The 25,518-nt window shown below is 37.3% G+C and overlaps 1 protein-coding gene across 3 annotated transcripts in view; it reads right to left on the minus strand.

Moving 5' to 3' along the window:
* Positions 1–7,194: 7,194 nt before the first annotated feature.
* Positions 7,195–25,518, minus strand: part of VPS13A (vacuolar protein sorting 13 homolog A) — a 241,445-nt gene continuing 223,121 nt past the window's right edge. For all 3 annotated transcript variants that reach the window (XM_060014602.1, XM_060014599.1, XM_060014598.1), the window contains exons 69-72: positions 21,022–21,107; positions 17,697–17,820; positions 15,027–15,101; positions 7,195–13,129 (exon numbers count right to left, since the gene is read on the minus strand). In XM_060014602.1, coding sequence (XP_059870585.1) covers positions 13,079–13,129; positions 15,027–15,101; positions 17,697–17,820; positions 21,022–21,107 — 336 coding nt within the window. In that variant the 3' untranslated portion in view covers positions 7,195–13,078. The remainder of the gene's footprint in view (positions 13,130–15,026; positions 15,102–17,696; positions 17,821–21,021; positions 21,108–25,518) is intronic.

Below are 25,518 nucleotides of genomic sequence, written 5' to 3' on the forward strand. Positions count from 1 at the left end.
CCTCCCACCAGGAAGCCTGCACAAGCCCCTAAATCAATCTCACCCACTGGGGGGGCAGACACCAGAAGCAAGAGGAACTACAATCCTGCAGCCTGAGGAAAGGAGACCAAAAACACAGAAAGTTAGACAAAATGAAATGGCAGAGAAACATATTCCAGACAAGCGAACAAGATAAAACCCCGGAAGAACAACTAAGTGAATTGGAGATAGGCAATCTATTTGAAAAACAATTCAAGGTAATGATAGTAAAGATGACCCAAGATCTTGGAAAAAGAATGGAGGCACAGACCAAGGAGGTACAAGAAATGTTTAACAAAGAGCTAGAAGATTTAAAGAACAAACAGATGAACAATACAATAATTGAAATGAAAAATACACTAGAATGAATCAATAGCAGAATAAGTGAGACAGAAGAACAAATAAGTGAGCTGAAAGAGTGGTGGGAATCACTGCCACAGAACAGAATAAAGAAAGAAGAATGAAAAGAAATGAGGACAGTCTAAGAGACTTCTGGGACAACATTAAACACACCAACATTCCCATTACAGGGGTCCCGGAAGAGAAGAGAGAGAGAAGGGACCTGAGAAAACATTTGAAGAGATTATAACTAAAAACTTCCCTAACATGGGAAAGGGAATACTCACTCAAGTCCACGAAGTGCAGAGTCCCATACAGGATAAACCCAAGGAGGAACATGTCGAGACACATATATTAGTAAAACTGACAAAAATTAAAAACAAAGAGAAAATGTTAAAAGCAACAAGGGAAAAGCAACAAATAAGAAACAAGGGAATCCCCATAAGGTTATCAGCTGATTTTTTCAGCAGAAACCCTGCAGGCCAGAAGGGAGTAGCACTATGTATTTAAGTGATACAAGGGAAAAACCTACAACCAAGAGTACTCTACCCAGCAAGGCTCTTGTTCAGATTTGACAGAGAAATGAAAAGCTTTACAGACAATCAAAAGCTAATAGAAAAAAAAAAAAAAAAAAAAAAGGGGCTTCCCTGGTGGCGCAGTGGTTGAGAGTCCACCTGCCAATGCAGGGGACACAGGTTCGTGCCCCGGTCCGGGAAGATCCCACATGCCACGGAGCGGCTGGGCCCGTGAGCCATGGCCGCTGAGCCTGCGCGTCCGGAGCCTGTGCTCCGCAACGGGAGAGGCCACAACATTGAGAGGCCCGCGTACCGCCAAAAAAAAAAAAAAAAAAAAAAAAGCTAATAGAATTCAGCACCACCAAACCAGCTTTACAACAAATGCTAAAGGAACTTCTCTAGGCAGAAAAGGCCACAACTAGAAACAAGAAAATTACGAATGGGAAAGCTCACCAGTAAAGGCAAACATACAGTAAACGTAGGAAATCATTTACACACAAATTTATCAAAACCAGCAATCCTGAGGAGAGTACAAATGCAGGGTACTGGAAATGCATTTGATATTAAGAGACCAGCAACTTAAAACAATCTTGTTTATATACAGAGTGCTATATCAAAACCTCATGGGAACAGCAAACCAAAAACCTACAATAGATACACATACAAAAAAGAAAAAGCAATCCAAACACAACACAAAAGATAGTCACCAAATCACAAGGAAAAAAAAAGAGGAAGGGAAGAAAAAAGACCTACAAAAACAAATCCAAAACAATTAACAAGATGGCAATAAGAACATACGTATGATAATTACTTCAAAGGAAAATGGATTAAATGCTCCAACCAAAAGACACAGGCTGGCTGAATGGACATGAAAACAAGACCTGTATATATAGTGTCCACTAGAGACCCACTTTAGATCTAGGGACATATACAGACTGAAAGCAAGGGGATGGATAAAGGTATTCCATGCAAATGGAAATCAAAAGAAAGCTGGAGTAGCAATACTCATATCAGACAAAATCGACTTTAAAATGAAGATTTATAAGAGACAAAGAAGGACACTGCATAATGATAAAGGGATCAATCCAAGAGATCTAACACTTGTAAATATACATGTGCCCAACATAGGAGCACCCCAATATATAAGGCAAATGCTAACAGCCATAAAAGGAGAAATCAACAGTAACACAATAAAACTGGGGTACTTTAACACCCCACTTACATCAATGGACATCACCCAGATAGAAAATCAATAAGGAAACACAGGCCTTAAATGACACATTAGACCAAGGGGATTAACTGATATTTACAGAACATTCCATCCAAAAGCAGCAGAATACACCTTCTTCTCAAGTGCACATGGAACATTCTCCAGGATAGATCACATTCTGGGCCACATAGCAAGCACTGAGTAAATTTAAGAAAACTGAAATCATATCAAGCAACTTTCCCGACCACAACACTATGAGATTAGAAATCAATCACAAGAAAAAAACTGTAAAAAACACCAACATGGGGCTTCCCTGGTGGTGCAATGGTTGAAAGTCCGCCTGTTGATGCAGGGGACACGGGTTCGTGCCCCGGTCCTGGAAGACCCCACATGCCGCGGAGTGGCTGGGCCCGTGAGCCATGGCCGCTGAGCCTGCGCGTCCGGAGCCTGTGCTCCGCAACAGGAGAGGCCACAACAGTGAGAGGCCCGCGTACCGGAAAAGAAAAAAAAAAACAAAAACCCACCAACATGTGGAGGCTAAACAATATGTTACTAAACAACCAATGGACCACTGAAGAAATCAAAGAGGAAATCAAAAAACACTAGAGACAAATGACAATGAAAATACCACACTCTAAAACCTATGGGATGCAGCAAAAGCAGTTCTAAGAGGGAAGTTTATAGCAATAAAATCTTACCTCAGGAAACAAGAAAAATCTCAAACAACCTAACCTTACACCTAAAGCAACTAGAGAAAGAAGAACAAACAGAACCCAAAGTTAGCAGAAGGAAAGAAATCATGAAGATCAGAGCAGAAATAAATGAAATAAAGAAGAAGAAAACAATAGAAAAGTCAATGAAACTAAAAGCTGGTTCTTCAAAAAGATAAACAAAATTGATAAACCTTTAGCCAGACTCATAAAAAAAGGGAGAGGGCTCAAATCAATAAAATTAGAAATGAAAAGAAGTGACAACTGAAACTACAGAAATTCAAAGGATCATAAGAGACTACTACAAGCAACAATATGCCAATAAAATGGACAACCTGGAAGAAATGGACAAATTCTTAGAAAGCTACAAACTTCCAAGACTGAACCAGGAAGAAATAGAAAACATGAACAGACCAATCACAAGTACTGAAATTGAAACTGTGATTTAAAAAACTTCCAACAGACAAAAGTCCAGGACCAGATGGCTTCACAGGTGAAATGTTCTGTCAAACATTTAGAGAAGAGTTAACACCTGCACTTCTGAAACTCTTCCAAAGAATTTCAGAGGAAGGAACACTCCCAAACTCACTCTATGAGGCCATCATCACCTTGATACCAAAACCAAGCAAAGATACCACAAAAAAAGAAAATTACAGGCCAATATCTCTGATGAACATAGATGCAAAAATCCTCAGCAAAATACTAGCAAACCAAATCCAACAATACATTAAAAGGATCATACACCATGATCAAGTGGGGTTTATCCCAGGGATGCAAGGATTCTTCATTATCCACAAATCAATCAGTGTTATATACCACATTAATAGACTGAAAAATAAGAGCCATATGATCATTTCAGTGGATGTAAAAAAACCTTTTGACAAAATTCAACACCCATTTATGATAAAAACTCTCCAGAATGTGGGCATAGAGGGAACCTACCTCAACATAATAAAGATCATATATGCCAAGCCCACAGCTAACATTATTCTCAATGGTGAAAATCTGAAAGCATTTCCTCTAAGATCAGGAACTAGACAAGGATATCCACTCTTGCCACTTTTATTCAACATAGTTTTGGAAGTCCTAGGCACGGCAATCAGAGAAGAAAAGGAAATAAAAGGAATCCAAATTGGAAAAGAAGTAAATTTGTCTCTGTTTGCAGATGACATGATACTATACATAGAAAATCCTAAAGATGCTATCAGAAAACTACTAGAACTCATCAATGAATTTAGTGAAGTTGCAGGATACAAAATTAATACACAGAAATATTTTGTATTCCTATACACTAACAATGAAAGAGCAGAAAGAAATTAAAGAAACAGTCCCATTTACCATCACATCAAAAAGAATAAAATACATAGAAATAAACCTACCTAAGGAGGCAAAAGACCTGTACTCTGAAAACTATAAGACGTTGATGAAAGAAATCGAAGATGCTATAAACAGATGGAAAGATACACCATGTTCTTAGATTGGAAGAATCAATATAGTCAAAATGACTGTACCACCCAAGACAATCTACAGATTCAATGCAATCCCTATCAAATTACCAATAGCATTTTTCACAGAACTAGAACAAAAAATTTTTAATTTGCATGGAAACACAAAAGACCCCGAATAGCGAAAGTAATCCTCAGAAAGAAATATGGAGCTGGAGGATTCAGACTCCCTGACTTCAGGCTATACTGCAAAGCTACACTAATCAAAACAGTATGGTACTGGCACAAAAACAGAAATCAGATCAATGGAACAGGATAGAAAGCCCAGAAATAAACCGATGCACCTATGGTCAATCTACGACAAAGGAGGCAAGAATATACAATGGAGAAAAGACAGTCTTTTCAATAAGTGGTGCTGGGAAAACCAGACAGCTACATGTAAAAGAATGAAATTAGAACATTCTCTAGTACCATACACAAAAATAAACTCAAAATGGATTAAAGACCTAAATGTAAGGTCAGACACTATAAAACTCTTAGAGGAAAACATAGGCACAACACTCTGACATAAATCTCAGCAAGATCTTTTTCGTTCCACCTCCCAGAGTAATGAAAATAAAAACAAAATGAAAATAAAAATAAACAAATGGGATCTAACTAAACTCAAAAGCCTTTGCACAGCAAAGGAAACCACATGCAAAATGAAAAGTCAACCTACAGAATGGGAAAAAATATTTGCAAACGAAGCAACCAACAAGGGCTTCATCTCCAAAATATACAAACAGCTCATGCAGCTCTATATCAAAAACCAAACAACCCAATCAAAAAATGGCAAAAGATCTAAACAGACATTTCTCCAAAGAAATGTCATACAGATGGCCAACCAACACCTGAAAAGATGCTCAACATCACTAACTATTAGAGAAATGCAAATCAAAACTACAATGAGGTATCACCTCACACGGGTCAGAATGGCCATCATCAAAAAGTCTCCAAGGACTTCCCTGGTGGCACAGTGGTTGGGTGTCTGCCTGCCAGTGCAGGGGATACAGGTTCGGGCCCTTGTCCGGGAGGATCCCACATGCTGCAGAGTGGCTGGCCCCACGCGCCACGGCTACTGAGCCTGCACTCTGGAGCCCGCGTGCCACAACTGCTGAGGCCTGCTTGCCTAGAGCCAGTGCTCTGCAGCAAGAGGGGATGCTGCGATGAGGGGGCCGCGCACCACAGCGGGGAGTGGCCCCCGCTCGCCGCAGCTAGAGAGAGCCTGTGCACTGCGGCAAAGGACCCAATGCAGTCAAAAATAAATAAATAAAATAAATAAATTTATTAAAAAAAAAAAAAACTCTCCGAACAACAAATGCCGGAGAGGGTGTGGAGGAAAGGGAACCTTCCTACATTGTTGGTGGGACTGTAAAACTGGTACAACCACTATGGAGAACCGTATGGAGGTTCCCTAAAAATCTAAAAGTAGAACTACCATAGGATCCAGCAATCCTACTCCTGGACATATATCCAGAGAAAACCATAATTTGAAAAGATACATGCACCCCAATGTTCATAGCAGCACTATTTACAATAGCCAAGACATGGAATCAACCTAAATTTCCACTGACAGAGGAATGGATAAGGAAGATATGGTACATATATACAATGGAATATTACTCAGCCATAAAAAAGAATGAAGCAATGCCATTTGCAGCAACATAGATGGACCTAAAGATTATCATACTAAGTGAAGTAAGTCAGACAGAGAAAGACAAATATCAGTTGATATTACTTGTATGTGGAATCTAAAAAAAAAAAAAATGATACAAATGAATTTATTTACAAAACAGAAACAGACTCAGAGTCTTCAAAAACAAACCTATGGTTAGTTACCAAAGGGTAAAGTGGGAGAGAGGGATAAATTAGGAGTTTGGTATTGACATATACACCCTACTATATATAAAATAGATAATCAATAAGGATCAACTGTATAGCACACAGAACTCTACTCAATATTCTGTAATAACCTATATGGGAAAAGGATCTGAGAAAGAATAGATATGTGTATAACTGAATCCCTTAGCTGTATACCTGAAACACAACATTGTAAATCAACTATACTTCAATATAAAATAAAAATTAAAAAAATTGAATTACTATGTTGTATACCTGAGACTCATATAATATTGTAAATCAACTATATTCTAATAAAAAAAAAGATCAATCAATAGACTGAAAAAACCAGAACAAAAAACAAACCCAAAGAATGGAGAAGTAGCTCTCAAAGATATCTAGAAATGTAACAAACAAAAAGCAAAACGAGCCGGGGTGGGGGGTGGACACCATGCTCTAAAGGTAAGGAGCTGCTTCAGATCATCCAATTAAGTGAAAAGGGCTCAAGAGACTCAGTAACCAGAGGAATTAAACAATGAGGAATTTTGTTTTTAGGCACTTTCTAGCACTGAGTTATTATTTTTATCTTTGGCTGACAAAGCATATAAGAAAATGGCTTTGAATCACTTCTAATTGCAGAGGGCTGTTGAATAAATTAACAAAAGGTAGTAATATAATATTTTCTTAACTCATGGAAAGGCTGAACTCTCCATATTAGAAGACAGATATTACTTATCTCTGCTAATATTAATTCTGCAAGTAGAAAATTCTCTCCTAGCCCTTCTTTCAAAATATACTCATTACTTACCTCGGAAATGAGCCATTTGAAGTCTTCTGATGTTGGGAGGCACAGTCTTGCTGCTTAAGAATTTACTAGATATTACCACTCAACCTGTTAGTCAGCACTGATCATGCTAGGCTGGAATGCTGTCAGCTTTGACTACAAAATTAGGACCTTGGGCAATCTGATAGTTATCTACATTTATTTAGAACCCACAGAGGGCAGAGTTTAGATAGGTAAGGGAAGGCTTATTGGTAATGTTTCTAGTTCTATCCAGTAACTAAAGACAGAGGCAGACTGAAGATCAGAAATCTTTATTTGACTCAATTTATTTGAAAGAGGTACACATAGTTAAACTGGGCAGTCAGTGATCAAGCAATCCAATTCTACCAATAGCAAGAAATTATTATTATTTAGAAAAAAGTCATTGGTGAACATAGCCAACCAATTTTCAGTGGAAAATAAGACTAAGTTCAATTTCAAGAGGAAGAACTTCACTGTAAACGTTTGTGTTTATAAATTAATTATTTTACCAGAACACACAAAATCAAGGCAGAGACTGTATAACAGGCAACTGGGTCAGACATAAGTACAAGGAACCCAAAAGTGAAGGAAATATTGCACTGATGCAGAAACAGACATTTAAAGAACTGTCATCATCAACAACCATATTTTTGCTAAAGAATAAGCATTCCAAAGGAGCAGACTATTTGGTCAATACAAAAATTAGTAAGGAAATATTTTTAAAGTGCACATTCCCTGAAGAGTTCAATTTTATATGTAATACACATATTCACATACGGAGATGATCATTTTAAAAGGTCTACAACAACCTGACCTTGCAACAAGTCCCACATACAATTTCTAATAGTCTGTGAGTGTCGGTATAAAATTACTGACATTGAGAACATTTCAATGTAGTCTACATTGTTACTTGAACATTTTTCAGCTCCCAAAGTGGAAACTTTTGGGTTGCCAATAGAATGCTGGAGATATGATGGCATTAGAAGAAATGTTGGGGGTTTCCAACACGATCTATTTTAAGTACACTTCTGATTATTAGACTTTTTATTATATTACTCTTACAGGGTTTCTTATTACAAGGACTTCATTAGAAGGAACCCATTATTACAGGTATCAGAGCAATACTAAATGAATGTGAATGGTATTCAGTGACAGACAGGGATTTTCAGGCTGACAGATATTACAGCAGGTGTTAAACTATAATACAAATAACTTTGGATTAGTATAAAGTAATAAAAACTTTAAAAATATACCCATATCAACCTATAAAATTTGAAGTTTCATCTCTTACATGGCTCATTGGGTAACCAGAAGTATCAGTTTTTTTGGAAATGCCCTAATGCTTTTAGAAAAGAACTAATCTGTAATTGTAAAGCAAAACTTTAAAAAAAATGACATTGAACAATTTACCTTACAAAAGAGGAAATAAAGTAAAAAAAGGTTTCAATTAAAGAAACATGAAGAAGGTTTGTAAAAGAGTAGGACCCAGCATATTCTCAGTCCTTGTGCTGGCCTTTTAGGATAGCCCTGAAACAAGTACTGCTTTACACCAACTGTGGTAGAAAGGAAAGAAGCAGGAGAAAAGGTCTGCACTGATAGCTGTTTTGGGCAATGATCAAAAATATAGATGATAAGAATCCTAAAAATTTTAACTGATCAGTGCTACCTTGATTAGGTATAGCATTAGCAGTAAGGTATAATTTCAAAAGTATATTTCAAAGGATTGGGCAGGAGGGTGGATGGTCCTCGTTTAGAGTATGCAAAGGAGCTATCAGTGATACTGGGTAGCACCAAAGAAAACCAGAGTGAATAAATTTTGTATTGAATCTCGCAAAAAGAATCAGGTTATGCGTGTTTTCTACTTGAATCCTACAGAAATTAGGAAATCCAATTATTTTCAGCTAAACAGCACTGGCATTTATTTAGCACCCTCCAGAGAATAAGTATTTTGGCCCTAAAAGATTGTGACCCGTGAATAAGCTCCCCATTTGCCTGTGCCACCTGTATGGTGAATCAGACAGAAGGCAGATGGAGCACACTCAATGTACTTAAAAGGAGAACTTCTGTGCCCATCTCAGTAGAATGCTTAGTGTGCATGAGATTGAAAATACATGTAGTTAAAGGATATCCTATGACCTTTTTTGGGTGCTTGCTGTTTGTGTCAATGCTTTTTCTAGACCACTGATATCTAGTGGAACATATTACACAGGTATCTAAGGGTATCTGATACACACCAGGAAAGGGAAACATTTCTGAAACAAGAGCTATCTTGTCTTCTCACTCAAAAGAAAAAGGCAGTGCTCACAACTTGGCACAGCCCAGATTGTTTCAACAGTCACTGGATGGTGAACGCCTCCTACAGCACTGGCTTCCAAGGGTTTTCTCCCCGCCCCCCCAAATTGCAATTCCCAATAAGAGAGTACGTTTTATATTGTGACCCGGTACACACAGTATAGATTATTTAACTGAAACGATATTTCAGGAAACAATATTTAACCTTGTTACACGCAGAACTCTCTTCTTTTCTTTGCTATTCTATTTTTAAAATATGCTCATCTTGAACTGATTTTACGGCTCACTAATGGGTTAAGAACTACAGTTTGAAAAACACTGTCCTTGAGGATTTTAGCTGATCTTGAGAAAAGGTAAAAGCAATGGCCCTGGAACCCCAACAGATTTCTCTGACTTGTGTTGGCTGGGGCATTAAAACACCCATTTCCAAACAGCTACTTCTCCCTTCAGTGTATGCGGCGCACACTTTCAGTTCCTACAGGCAAACTAATCCAGTACCTTGTCCCAACCTTTTTAATACTGGGGCTTTGGCTTGGCCTGAAGTACCAACTAAAACTGGTAACTAATGACTGAATAAGGTTCATAAAATTCGGCACTGAGTAGTCTTTATTTTTTACCAGACAGGAATAGGATACTACTTTGTAGGCTATTTCTAAGAGATGAGCTAGGTGCGTATATATTCACTGGGATAGTATTATATTACTGCTACTACCATTGGAAAAAATGAGAGAGATAATTTTATGGAAATGATAAATAAGTTTAAGAAGATTTTCTTATTTGGAGGCCACAGGATAATTTGGGGATGGATTAGGATTCTGGAGGAGAGAGGGACAGGGAAGGACTGCCTACAGCTAGTCATGATTATTTAGGAACCAGAAAATAACTCAGCTGTACTAAACTGAGCCTGGGAAAAATTCCAAGGTCTTGCTAACACCAGGGAAGAAGCAGCCAACATACATACTTTAATAGGGAAGCCACTGCAGAAGTGCACATGCTCTTTGGTTCAGAGAGTATTTTGTAAATGTGAAGAAATCACAAGCTTCTTATTGTATCAGAAATCAAAGTTGCCATGTCTAGGGACTTCCCTGGTGGAGCAGTGGTTAAGAATCCGCCTGCCAATGCAGGGGACATGGGTTCGATCCCTGGTCTGGGAAGATCCCACATGCCGCGGAGCAACTAAGCCCATGCACCACAACTACTGAGCCTGCGCTCCAGAGCCTGTGAGCCACAACTACTGAAACTGTGTGCCACAACTACTGAAGCCCATGCGCCTAGAGCCCGTGTTCCGCAACAAGAGAAGCCACCACAATGAGAAGCCTGCATACTGCAACCAAGAGTAGCCCCCGCTCGCTGTAACTAGAAAAAGCCCACACACAGCAATGAAGACCCAACACAGCCAAAAATAAATAAATAAATAAAATTGATTCTTAAAAAAAAAAAAGTTGCTATGTCTAGGGATCATAGTTTTCTGGAGGAGAGTTGGCAGGGAATAGACACTCTGCCTTCAGCTTCATACAATAAACACATATCAGGATACATGAAGGGTACAGGGCTATAGCTAACACATAATATCAATACAAAGAGATAAAGGACAGGATACTCAGGACATCTTCCATCGCAATTACCAAAAAACGAAGACAAGTTTGCAATTCTCAAGCAGACAGCCACTAAACACAGTTAAATATAATTCAGGGTAGATTATTTTTAAATACCATAAGATTATGGACTCTGTAATATTCAAGAAAAAGACTACAGAATCAAACACATAATTGTAAAATGTTATGCTAAAAAGACTGACATCTAGTGATCTACTTATGTTCTTTGTTTAGATGAAGAAAATCTTCTAAGACAATTGATAAACTACTGCTCTTGAAATCGTGGGTCTTTCCATTCTAGAAACAGGAATTGATAGGAGGTGTTAGTGGGTAGATGACTGATGGGTAGAGAAAGAATAAGGAAAGATGTTTCTAGGTTCTCATTGGTAAGGGAACAGGAAGGATAGGCACACTGGCTTTGCATGTATAGTAGTTACAAGACCCACTTTGCCTGGCCTCCAGAGGATACCAGAAGAATTTCTATCCTTACTCTTTTAGACTTTTCCCTTTTACTATGGGATACCCAAAAAGTTATGGGTCTGTATTTTTCTGAGTATAAAGTCATGAAACTGGAGTAGGTAATGAGGTACTTGGCTAATGGCACTGACTAGAACTCCAGTAAAACAACATTTCAGGTGAGGACAATCTGATAAAAGCTTTCTGACTACCTCTACTCTTAGGTTTAATTCTAACGTATGCAAAATTGGCAGAGCTCAGCAACAGAGAAAAAGTGCATGTTACTTTGAACAAAGGTCATCATGGGAGCATGCACTATGATGAGATTTGAAATTTGTCATCTCGTGACTAAATTTATGTTCAGCAAAGAAAAAAATTCTGAAGGAAACTATTAATAAACAATGAGATTTTTAATCAGAGGAAAATCAATAATATTTAGTAGCAAGATTTCGTCAGGAAGAAATACAATTACAGTCTGGCATGCTGTTTATTTTAGCTTTTACAACAAAGCGAGGAATCTGAGGAGAATTTCACAACCATTGACTTATATAGTCTCCAATTCTAAAAACGGTTTATAGTAATTTGGCGGTACGTTCAACATGCATCAAATACTTTGTATTATTCAATAACTAAGACACTGCATCATTTTCTTCATGGTTCACAATCATATATTCATCCCCTTTCACTTGAAAAAGTCCATTAATATCAAGGTACAAGGATCTTGGACAAAAATCAAGGAAAATACCCCCCCTGACATCTTTACTAATGTGCAGCCCACGATTTCTGTTCTGACGAGTATACACTTAAGAGTAATTCTCACTTGAATAATTGTAGAGAAAGCAAACCAGAAATTCTCAATCTATTGCCAACAGGACAGGTTACTGGGTTAGACTTTAGGGTACATACACTTACCCGACATGCGTATAGAGAGGGGCTGTCTGTTCTGAAGCATAACTCGTATTAAGATGGTGGGACTTTTGTTTATTTCATACTACCAGTGAATAGGAAGTTGGTATTGTTAAGGCCTCAGGAATTTTCCTTTAAGGTCAGCAATCTATTAAACATGACCTTGGTAAACCAAGTAGATCTCAAGGCGTTGGCTTGAGGAAGTATTTCTAAGGCTTGAAAGTTCTGAGAGGGGCCTTCCCTTTTTGGGTAGCACACTCATTTCTTCAAGACTTTCTTAGGATGAGGCTTGAAGGGGTATTAGTCAATCTGTATTATATAAAATAAAAAAGATTGTTTTTCATAGTCACGCTATGTACTTCAAATAGTAATTCAAACCTACCCTCTATTTAAAAAAAATAAGGAAAATCATACCAAAATATTTATCTGTAAAAAGAACTTCATGTTTCTAAAGAAACTACCACCAAGGTTATCTTGATACCACTAAGACAATGTTTGATTTGATCATTTACCCATCACTCATTCAGGGACCTTGAAGCAAGCATGATAGAACTGTAAGATGTGAACTAGGAACATTACATTTAGCGCCATTAAATTTAGGCTAAATATGGGCAACTTCTCCACCATTACAGAGAATCACCTGGAGCAAATATTTAAGATTCATAAAAGAAATATTTCCTTTATAAAGTAATTAGAATTGTAACCAGATGCATGATTCAAGTTAGAAAACCAAATGGATCCCCAAAGAGTTGAAACAGTTTCATCACATAACTGTTTTACTTGATTCTGATTTTTTTTTTTAAAGTACTTGTAATTACTCCTATACTATACTCCCCAAACAGGTTTTAGAAGGTACAAGGTAGAAATTGTAATGATTTATTGCTGTGTATCTTCAGGCAGCAGTCTCTGTCAGAGGCTCGGGGAAGGTTCTCTTGCTTCTTCTAGCTTTCTGAGGATCCACTGTTGTGGGGAAATGAAGCAACATTTACTTAACTTCAATGAACTTGCAATGACAAAATATAATGAATGAAAATCTAGAAGTTGTCTTTCCAGTTTAGTTAGGAGTATACTGCTATAGCCAATAATTAAATTCTCTATGCAGGAGAGATCATTCACTGACTTAAATGGCCCAGATGACTCAGGGACAATGGTACTGGGTTTGATTTAACAGTAGTAATAATGTTTTTCTAAGGTCTTTGGACTTAGATGTTCATCTTCAGAATAAGCAAAGTAAAATGAAGCATCCTGACAGAGAAGGGTAATTTAACAGCTGGATTGAATAACTCTGGCATAGTGTGAAAATCATCTATGTAGAATTCCTTTCAACCTATGCCAATTCTGTATCACAAACCTTCACGATTCCATATATTGGATTCTACTGATTGAGTAGGAATAAGTACATATAATTCTACAGTGGGTAGCAGCATAGCAACATTCTTGAGCATATTAGGTGCTTTTATGATACATTTTTCTAATTTGAAAGGATCTGAAATCACAAAATTAAACTGCAAATGAAGTGTAAACCTTTTTGTCAATAATGTCTATTATCATTAGGCCTGCATGACAAATAAAAGCCATGGAGGTGATACTCGTGTTATCCCATTATGAAAAGCTTAAGCAAAGACATTTGTGCTTTTTTTACTTAAGAAGAACCTAGTGAAAATAGCTCTAAGATAAGCAGAGAAAGAGAAATGGACTCAGTAGCCTTTTCTGGATGTTTCTGGCAGAGCAGGAGGATTAAAAAGAAACCTTCTGGGATAAAATAACACAGTGACAGAGATTAAATGGAAAACTTATTACAGAGAAACTGAAGGTAATGTCCTTCAGCAGCACAAAGAAGATGGCCTGAAAGTCGTGCTGTCATCATGCTCTACTGTCTCCCTGTTCCAGGCAACATGCATATTAAGGGTGTAGTAACTTTATCTCTCTTTCTTTGTAACTTGGCCTCCTTTCAGTTTTCTACTGTTAATATGTCAGTGTTACCTTATAACCCAATGTCTAGATAGAAAATTGCACAGCACATGCTGAATGGTCCAAGGTACATGTGTATGGGTGGGAGAGGTTTCTGGTTTGAGCTCCAGATGTGAGAAGTGAACTGGTAAATAATCATAACCAGCCAGGACCAACACAGAGAGGTCGGGAGGCCCAGGGATTCAGTAAAGAACCCATGTGTTCTTATTGTAAGTTTCACGACAGAGTGAGTATACTTCAGTATCAGGAATAGTGTCTTAGTTGTGACCAACGAGGTAGATAATCAATTCATAGTCTTCCTTTTCTTGACAGTGCACTTCCCTATAATTGCCATAATCCCTAAAGTATGTATAGTGCTTTTCAGTTCACATAATTCACATTTTGAGGAAGCTGAGGTTAACTGACTTCCCCAAGGTCCTACAGTCAAGAAGGAACAGAACCAGTATTTAAACCCAGATTTTCTAACCACAGGCATGGCTCTTTTTCCCTTGTGCCAGGCTATAGTAATTAAAGAAAAAAAATCCCTATAGCTATACAGTAGAGAAATAAACAATGTGGGGCTATACTTTTCCTGTTGGAGCTGGTAGATTAGCATTAGAGTGCATTAATTTCTTTCATTTGTTGGCTTTTTTTGGCAAAGTATTCCAGTTAGGATTTAAAATAAGAGAACAATTTGATTTCAAAGACAAGTAGGTGTGTTGAATTCAATCTAATGAAAAAATAATTTGTGGAAAATATTATCTAGTTACATATATTAAAACTGTCAAAATGCAAACATAAAATTAAAAAACAAACACAACTTATCTGTCTTAAAGAATAATGCAACTTACATGGCTTTGAAATGAGAAGCTGCTATCTGTTTAACCAAAAGATTGACTATATTTACCCTTGCATCCTCTGGAGTCTTGAAGTTAATTATTTTTCCAAACTCTTTGGCATGGAATACAGACTTCACCCGCTCCTATAAATAGAATAAGTAGCTTCATTAACATGGGAATCTAGTTGTAGAAATACCATAAAGAAATGCCACCAAAAAAAAGCCAAGAATGAGAAATCAAGAAGAATCAAACACAAATGGAAAAAAAAGACTAAATTCGAAGCCATCCGTTATCACTAAACCTAAGATAAAAAGCTTTAGGTGACATTTCAGTTGCTAAAGCCGTCAAGGGTTGATGCAGAGGATGGGAAGGAGATCAATCTAGAAGCAGTACCACTGTTTTCCCTCTCCAAATAATGTCTCAGATAGTTCCTGATATCTGGCTATGGCCTCATGATAAATTCAGCTCAAAAATAATGTACACATGTATGTCTGCATATATATACACGTGTTGTATAGGTATGTATGTGTGTGTATGTATGTGTTTATATATGTAACTTCTGACATTTTAAACCAATAAGAATGCAATAAGAATGTAGCTTCAGAATCAAAGAAATCAGGGTGGGTCTTAGATTCTATACGATTGTCCTCCACTTTTTGGTTTTTTTTTTTGGCGGTACGCGGGCCTCTCACTGTTGTGGCCCCTCCTGTTGCAGAGCAAAGGCTCCGGACGCGCAGGCTCAGCAGCCATGGCTCACGGGCCCAGCCGCTCCGCGGCATGTGGGATCTTCCTGGAGCAGGGCACGAACCCGTGTCCCCTGCATCAGCAGGCGGACTCTCAACCAATGCGCCACCAGGGAAGCCCTGTCCTCCATTTTTTAAACTCCTTTGATATTCTGTTGTGTTTGTGGGAGGAGAACTACCTAATGGTGGATATTAAGCATTAGAGGGGCAAATAGAATAGGATTATCGAGGAGGAGTGTGGTGATTACTTCTATTAACCATGAGTAATAAGGACACAGAGGAAGCAATATTTTACTAGTCTAACAATCTCTATAAGTAATTCAACTAACCATGCATATACAGACTCCAGAAGAAATCAGATTATTAAAAAAAAAAAGTATGATTGCTGATATAAGGTCGCAAGGGAAAGGTGAAAGGGGAAGAAATGAAGGCGGTAAGAAGTTTATCCTTGGAGATAAAAAAGCCAGGAAATGCAATATGGGCTACAGCAGAGCCTAACAGCTACTACTATCCATCATTTCATATATGGCCACAGGGTTATTCATTTTCTGAGTGAATCAGAGAAATTCTCAATGGGTAAGTTGGTCTAAGATCCTCAAAAACTAACATCCAGTCTCCTTAAGAGCTGCCCCATGTCTTTGGAATGAATGGTAAGATTGGATAAATGGTCTTCACTAGTTAAGCACAAGGCCTAGGGACAGTTCTGTTCTATAGGCTAGTCTAGAAGAAATCTGTTGTCTCTGCCTGTCTGCATCCAATGCCCCTTCTTCCAGTAACAATTTCTTGAATGTTCTTTGGGTAATTATTTTTCACCCTCTTTCACTCCCAAAACTTCATATAGAGCTGACCCTTCCTTCTTGGTAGCACCACAATGATCCTGTGACCCTCACCTGGCCAACTGGCCCATTCCAGCCCCTGACTAAAGTGACTGGCTCAGGAACAAGGAAGTGACCAAAGGTGGCCCAGTGAGACCCAGTGAGAAGCTTTCATTCTGCTGAGCTAGTAGGATATGAGCCTGGAACTTCTGCTGGCCATAGTGTCACCAAACGATAGCCTGCTTGAGAATGAAGCCAAACTGAAGAAAGTAGAACCTAGAGATGAGGGCAGCAAAGATGGACAAAATGAAGGAGGAGAGGAAGGGTGTGAGAATAAATACTAAAGACATCATTTGAGCATAATTAAGCTACAATATATAGACTTGGATTTTTCAGTTATATGAGCCAATTAAATCCCTCAAAATCAAACCAAACAAAAATAACAGTAAACAAAACTAACTTGGGCTGAGTCACGTATTTCTGATTAATATAGCCAGTGCCAAAGCGGCCCTTTTCACATAGGTGTCTGGTCAAATACTGTGAGGCCAAATATATTATCTTTTATTTCTCTGTGTCACCTACGGTACCTAGTGCAATCATTACAACTTACAATGGATATAGAGACTCTGATGATTTACCAAATGACTAGCAATTTGCTGTATTTTATATCAACATCCAAATACCAAGTACTGTTCTAGCTGCTAGAAATCAGAGTGAGAAATGGCCTCCGCATTCAAGAAGATTATAACTGAATTAGGAAGATAATATCTATAAAAAGAGAAAGAACTACCAATAATGGGCTGTTAGAGCGAGAACTTTTCAAGTGTCCATCAGCAAGATTTTCAGGGAAAAAAATTCTGTAGGCAACTGCTAGGGATTCTGAGGTGTACAAATATCTCACTTTAGTGCCTTGGATAGCAGTGGGAAAGCTGCGGTTCTGTTACTGAGTATAAAATGAGGGCCCAGTAATGTTGTGGTCCATGTAAGAGCACATAAGGTAGCACATTTTTTCTTGGCCTAGCTTTCTTTTCTTTAAGCTTGAGTAAGACAGCAGGTGTAAAGAAAAACCATACAAAGACCAAGCAACATGTAAAAAAGAGGGAGAAACATTACAAAAGTAAAGACTATTTTAATGTGTTGTTTTCAGTTCCAAGTTTTCAAAAAAATCTATTCAACATACCTTTGCTTCGATGCGCAACCTTCTCTCATGAACAATGAATGGCTCTTTGGTAAACTCATCAAAACTATACTGCCACTCACATGTAAGCTGTCCAAACGTTCCTTTTGTTACAAACAACACACCACTCAGAAAAAGAAAGAAAGAAACCACTTTAAAAACTGAAGCACTTATATTCAATAATATAATAATAATAATAGCAGGATACACATTCTTTGCAAGGGCACATAGAACATTCACCAGAAAAGACTATATTCTGGGTCATAAAAAACATTAATGAATTTAAGAGAACTGAAATCATGCAAAGTATATTCTCAGATCATAATGAAATTAAACTAGAAAACAAGTAATGGAAAGATAACAAGAATACTTCCAAATGCTTACTTAAAAGCATACTTCTAAAAAAAAATCCACGGGTCAAAGAATCTCAAAGGAAATTAGAAAATAGTTTGAACTGAACGAGAATGAAAACATAAAATTTATGTAGCAACGTTTAGTGGGAAATGTATAGCACAACATACTTATCTTAGAAAACATAAAGTACTTATAAAGTAAAATGTATAAGGAATGTTTTTAAGAAATAGGAAAAATGTAGAGAACCAGCTACCAAGCAATATTTTGGAGAACCTTCATGTAATTAATGCTTTAGAACAAAATGCTTTTAAGGCTCCATGTAATATATTTACCAACCTGTATCAGAAAGAGGTTTTTAAAATTAATTCTTGTTTTCCCCCCATTTTGAGGAAGGAAATCAAGAGATGAAAATTCATTCTGTCTATAATAATTCTATTTAATTCTTCCTTCAAAGGTCTTTCTTCCCCAAATCTTCTTTCTGGTTGAAACATCAATTGTAGGTACAACCAGAGGTTTCTTTAAGTGACATATACTTTAAGTTAAGGGACTAAATTAAAGTAACAGCTGGCACCTGGCTAGAATGGAAAAGGAGAAAGCTAATTAAGATTTATTTCTTTCATCTCAATCTTCTGCCTCTGATCCCCTCTTTCACCAATCTTGGATTATAGGGGCTGCTGGAACAAACCTACTGGTCTTCCAGTACATCTTCAACCATGTGAAAAATCAAAGATAGGCTAATCTTATTTCAGGCGCCTAGTACTCCCTCTCCTGATTAAAAGATTCTTTATCTTCAAGTGCAAAATTTGGAAAGAAAGGACCTCCTAAGTATAAATATCATCTTTCAATCAACTACAACTAGCTTACTACATGTACTCTGTCAAGGTTTATGTGACCTCATTTAAAGAGGTCTACTATGTTGAGAAGAAAGTAATTTCTAAAATGTTGCAATGGACTTCCCTGGTGGCGCAGTGGTTAAGAATCCGCCTGCCAATGCAGGGGATACAGGTTCGATCCCTGGTTCGGGAAGATCCCACATGCCATGGAGCAACTAAGTCCATGCACCACAACTACTGAGCCTGTGCTCTAGAGCCCGCAAGCCACAACTACTGAAGCCCACGTGCCTAGAGCCCATGCTCCACAACAAGAGAAGCCACCGCAATGAGAAGCCCGCACACCGCAATGAAGAGTAGCCCCCACTTGCCACAACTAGAGAAAGCCCACGCACAGCAACGAAAAACCATCGCAGCCAAAAGAAAAGAAAATGTTGCAAGATCTGGAAATAATAAACTTTGCAACTGACTCTTGTTTAACTCTGATGAGTCACCCTTCCCTCAGTCAATGGGGAGAAGGGTTAATAAAACATGAGTGAATGCTGCTATGAAGAAAAATGACTGTTGAAGCATTGTCTGTAAGTATAAAAGTTCAGAAACAACTTAGATGTGCATTATAGCACATACTTCTGAATGAATACCAGGTAGTCATTTACAAATTAAGAAAGATCTCCATATGCTAACATGGAATACTCTTTAAGACATAGATCTTGGGACTTCCCTGGTGGTGCAGCGGTTAAGAATCCGCCTGCCAATGCAGGGGACATGGGTTCAAGTCCTAGTCCAGGAAGATCCCACATGCCACGGAGCAACTAAGCCCGTGTGCCACAACTACTGAGCCTGCGCGCTACAACTACTGAGCCCGCATGCCACAACTACTGAAGCCCGCGTGCCTAGAGCTCGTGCTCTGCAACAAAGAGAAGCCAACACAATAAGAAGCCCGCGCACTGCATCGAAGAGTAGCCCCCACTCGCCGCAACTAGAGAATGCCTGCGTGCAGCAACGAAAACCCAATGCAGCCAAAAATAAATAAATAAATAGATAAATAAATAAATAAAAAGACATAGATCTTAAGTAAAAAATTAAGGTACAGAATGGTGTTAAAATAGATTCCTATTTACATTAAAATATGTATGTGTATGCCTTTATAGGCAGATGTATGCTTTGATAGCATGTTTGCTTGCATAGGCATAGAATATTTCAAAGATACAAAAGTAGTTGTCTCTAGGAAGGGGAAAAGAGGGACTGGTATCTGAGATGGAATGAATACTGGCTTTCACATCTATACCTTCTAATACTGTGTGAGTTTTCTATATTTTATGTTACTTTTTAAACAAGAAAATTAAGATAGTGCTATAAATTTGGGGCTCAGAAATTATTAGGATTAAAAACATTAAAAATGATTGCTAAGTTCAATAGTCAACTCGAACCAACAAGATGCTTATATAAGTTTACCTTTTTGGCAGTGAACAAAGCCACATAGCTTAATTAGCCACTCCTTTCTATTCAGCCATAATCTCTCCTCCTCAGCCACAGTTTCACTCTGCATCATCCAGAAATCCACCCTACTACTGCACTTGCTTATTCTTTTCCGTGGTTTCATAATAATACTTCCTGCAAACACTTGCCCCTCCGAGGCTATGCCACTGTGTATTTTTACATGTATCCGTCTACTGTCTACAGGTTTATTTGAAGATTTGGCTGTAGTTGGGAGTATCCCCCAAAAAACTAATGTCTCCAGTGGTATATCTACTTATGTGAGTGAATCTCTCTATATTCTAATGATTAGATACCACCAGAAGACTACTGACTTCTGGGGCAACCTGAAATTGCATACTTTTTCAGAGAGGGGGAAGGAATGGTATTGCCTACACTTGAGAGGATAGTTTTACAGGAATTTCTCTATCCATTTAGTTGGTTGAAACAAATGCTAAAATATTTAATTTAAAATTATGTTTGTGCATGGTTATGCATTTATCTGTATGCGTACAAAGTTTTAGGCACGAGGCTTGTAGAGCAAGAGAACCATAATTAGTATGAATCAGTGTTAAATGTGTGGAACAAGATGTGAATAAAAACTGCTTCACTTCATGGGTGGCTATCAGTTAACCCCTTATCAAATTATATTAGAGAAAGAAAGTTACCTTTTGGTTATCATTAACATGTCTGTTTTATTGATCATGACATGGGTAAAATATTTGTATTTTGCAAATCTTCCATTTTCCATGACCTAAAAAAAAAGGTGAGAGTGAGAAAATTGATAATATCCTATTCTAATACAAGTAATGCCTTACTGATCCTCTAAAAACCTTTCTCAAGGGGGCAAATCGTTAGCGCACTTACACAGTAAACATATTGTCAGAAAGTTGAATATTCAAAAAATCACTTCTGCTTCCTTTTTAAAAGCACCTATTCGTACTGCTTTATTCAAGATTACTCAATTGCAGCTATCCCAGTGTTTAATGCTAGATTTTTAGAAGATACTGTTATTTTACAAAGTTTAAGTGGAACCTACTGAAGTTACTATTAAACCATCACATTCATTTTGTCTTGGAAAACAGATTAGTATTTGATCATACCTGTACAAAAACACATGTAAACACTAACATATTTAAACATATGCATCACATAAATTACTATTAGCTCCCACCTTGCCTCTTCCCTGGAATTTCCATTATCTGCCTTACAAACATGCTTTTCTTTGCTAATTTCACAATTCATTCAAAATTAAGGAGCAGACCGTTTCTGGACAAACAGGAAACCCGAGGACCAGCATATGCAATAGCCTTTATTTATCTTTAAGACTGCTGAAACACTATCCATGACATGATCAACAATTCTTTGTCTCAAAAAATATAAAGTTAACTACATAAGCAAAATAGGCTTTTTAAAATCTGTTCTCAATACCATTTTGCTCTGAGGATGGAGCTACTCTGGCTATTTAAAATACATAGCAGGCTAGACTATTATTTTTTAAAGGCAAGCAATGTAACTGCGACTAAGATACATCAAAAATTTAGCCAAAAATGTTAGATCTCTTGAAGAAATTCCAAAAGAGAATATAAAGATTCTGGAAAATTCTGTTCCATGAGGCTATATCAAAAAACTAAAATTATGTAATTTAGAAGAAAACTAACAAGTGACTTCATAATAAGGTTGCTTTAGAAGGCTGATACAATAGACTTTTTATGGGAGACAGAAGTTAAAAAAAAACCCCAGCAGGATAAAACATACAAATTAACTGCATGGAAGAATTTTCTAACTTCAAAGATCCTAATATTGAGGAAAGAGTATCTTTACTATTTACTGTAGTGGGTGGGGCAATTAAACCCCAATTCCTGGAATTACAAATGAAAAAGGGACATAACCAGAGATTCAGAAGAAATTAATAAAAATTATTAACATATAAATTATGCAAATAAATTTGTAAAAGGTAAAATGGGTCATGTTTTAAGAAATGATAAATTATTAACAGAAAGAAGCATCAAATATTGGAGAGGAAGAGTAGAAATTACTTTCAGATGACAGTATCTGGAAAACTCAAGTACACAAAATCCAGTAACTTTATTATATAAACAATAATCAGTTTGAAAAATGGAAGGAAAACAATCCTGCTTACAAGGGTAATAAAGATAAATATTTACACATAAGTTTAACAAATAACATGCAGAATTTGTATGTTAAAAGCTGTAACAGTCTACTGAGGGGAATAACGGAAAATTTGAAAATGGAAATCCATGTCTTATTATTTTTTTTTTTTTTGCGGTACGCGGGCCTCTCACTGTTGTGGCCTCTCCCGTTGCAGAGCACAGGCTCCGGACGCGCAGGCTCAGCGGCCATGGCTCACGGGCCCAGCCGCTCCGCGGCATGTGGGATCTTCCCAGACCGGGGCACGAACCCGTGTCCCCTGCATTGGCAGGCGGACTCTCAACCACTGTGCCACCAGGGAAGCCCCATGTCTTATTCTTGAATATAAAAATTCATTATAATAAAGATGTTATTCCCCCACCCCATTTTTATACATACACACTGTGATCCCAAAATGATGTTTGTTCATTTGTTTTGGGGAGGGGGAAAAGTGATCTGACAATATTATAATGAAATTTATCTAGAAAAAAAAGTGATATTATCCAGTAAATTATGAAAAGAGAATGAGAACTACCCTAGCAGATATTAATACAATTTATAAAGTTGCAGGCGTGAAACAGTTTGATGCTAGTGGAAATTGTATACAGAATATCAATAGAAAGAATAGATTCCAGAAACTGACCAAAATGCAATAGGATTTTATAAAATCCTATATATCCAAACATAGGAATTTAAGAAATCAAGACAGCATTTCAAATTATTGGTCAAAACCATGCATTTTCAAGTAAATGGTGCTTCAAGCAACTTGCTGGCTAAAGCTAGATTCCTACTTCTCTCTCTCTTCTATTTTTTTCCTACTTCTCTCTTTACACCAAATTAATTCCACATGGATCACTGATTTAACTATACAAAATGAAACTACAGAAGTACTAGAATAAAATAACATTTTAATAATCAAAGTGAAGGGTTAAAAATAAAACACAGGGCTACCCTGGTGGCGCAGGGAACTAATGAATAGCATTAGTTAAACACTAATGAATAGCAAAACAGTAAGCAAATAAACAGAAATAAAACAAAAAATAAATTGGGAAAATATCTGTCAATACAGTGATATATAACTAATTTCATAACACACAGAATTCTAGTAATATGAATAAACCAATAGAAGAAAAATGAGTAAAATCTATAGGAAAATGTGTACAGGATATGAACAGGTAGTCTAGCAAAACACAAAATCTGACAATTAACATATGAGAAAATGTTCAATCTAACTCAAAATCAAGAAAATTCAAGTTAAATAAATGTATCCTTTGAGCCAGCAATTCCACTGCTATGATTTATCTTATGCAAAGATGTGAGGAGACATACTTATAGGAATCTTCATGGTTATATTGCGTTAAATGCAAAAAACCTAAATGTTCAGAAACAGGAGACTGTTTAATTATAGTATAGGCATACAATGGGACATTATGCATGAAAAAGAAACAATCCTGCTTACAAGGGTAATAAAAGGTAGATCTGGGACTTCCCTGGTGGCTCAGTGGTTAAGAATCCACTTGCTAATGCAAGGGACACGGGTTCTATCCCTAGTCTGGGAAGATCCCACATGCTGCAGAGCAACTAAGCCCGTGTGCCACAACTACTGAGCCTGCGCTCTAGGGCCCCCGAGCCACAGCTACTGAAGCCAGTGTGCCTACAGCCTGTGCTCCGCAACAAGAGAAGCCACAGCAACGAGAAGCCCGCGCACCGCAACGAAGAGTAGCCCCCGCTCGCCGCAACTAGAGAAAGCCCGCGTGCAGCAACGAAGACCCAACATAGCCAAAAATAAATAAATAAATTTATTTTTTTAAAAAATGTAGATCTGTGTGTACTGATACAGAAAGATGGGCAAGATATAACTGAAAATAAATTACTAATAATGAATTACTTACTTAATGAATAAATTACTAAGAATTTCTGGAAGTGTTGGTGGTAACACACCAAATCTGTTCACAGCATTTAACTCTGGGCTTGGGAAGGATAACGGTGGAGGTGGGGTTAGAAGTGAAGCTTTTATTTTTAACTTTACATCCTTTTGTTTCAGTTTTTTGGTACTGGAAAAGAAATTAGCTTGTAAGTATTTTCTTTTGTTCTATATGGCCAAGTTTTAAAATATAAAATACAAATGTTGATTTCCTTAAGAACATCACTACTACTAGAAGACAAGAGTCTATAAACCCCATTAATCGATTACAATCTTCAAATAACTTGAAAGCTAATGGTTCAATTCTAAGTAACTAACTTCTATTTCAATATTATGTTAAGTCTGGGTATTGCAGTTGAGTCTGCCTTTCATCACTTTCCACTTTTCAGACCCAATCTAATCCGTACATTTAAGAAATTAAACCACTTTTAATAGTCACAATAGCATCTGATATAAATAAAAGCTAAAAAAAAGTAACTCATGCAGTACTTTCTGGAGTTCATCAAAAACCTTAAATGCAACACTTGAAACATGAATGGTCAATCTTTAAATAAACACATCAAAGATAACTCAATATACAGCAAAATTTGGCTAGTCAGTCTCCATTAAAACATGCGACTATGGAATAAGAACAGCATTAATGAGAAGAAGCTACAACTTCGAACTAAATCCTATAGAAGGATGGGAGAGAATGTGATAGCTTATCAGCCATCATCTTCCATCATGCTGTAAAGAATCTACAAATGTCATGCCTTTGGTCACAATTTCCTGCCAAATTATTTGACTCTGTAAATTCACTACATATGAAGCTTTATACTTTTCAAAACATCATTTGTAGTATTTTGAAAACCTGGAATTTTAGACCTCAAGGAATATTATTGTTCATCCAAACTAATCTCTTCCTTTTACACATGAAGAAATCGAGGATCATTTAAGTGTCTTTCCCATCTAATCTTCACAACAACCTTGTGTTATTAGATTAAGATTACATTTAAGTGACTTGCTTGGGGTCATATTGTCAGTTGCAAAACTGGGCTCAAAAAAGTGGTTTCTTCACTTCTAATTCCAGTGCTTTTCACTACACCATGAT

The sequence above is a fragment of the Delphinus delphis genome, chromosome 6, assembly GCF_949987515.2.
Source record: "Delphinus delphis chromosome 6, mDelDel1.2, whole genome shotgun sequence".
Classification (NCBI taxonomy): domain Eukaryota; kingdom Metazoa; phylum Chordata; class Mammalia; order Artiodactyla; family Delphinidae; genus Delphinus; species Delphinus delphis.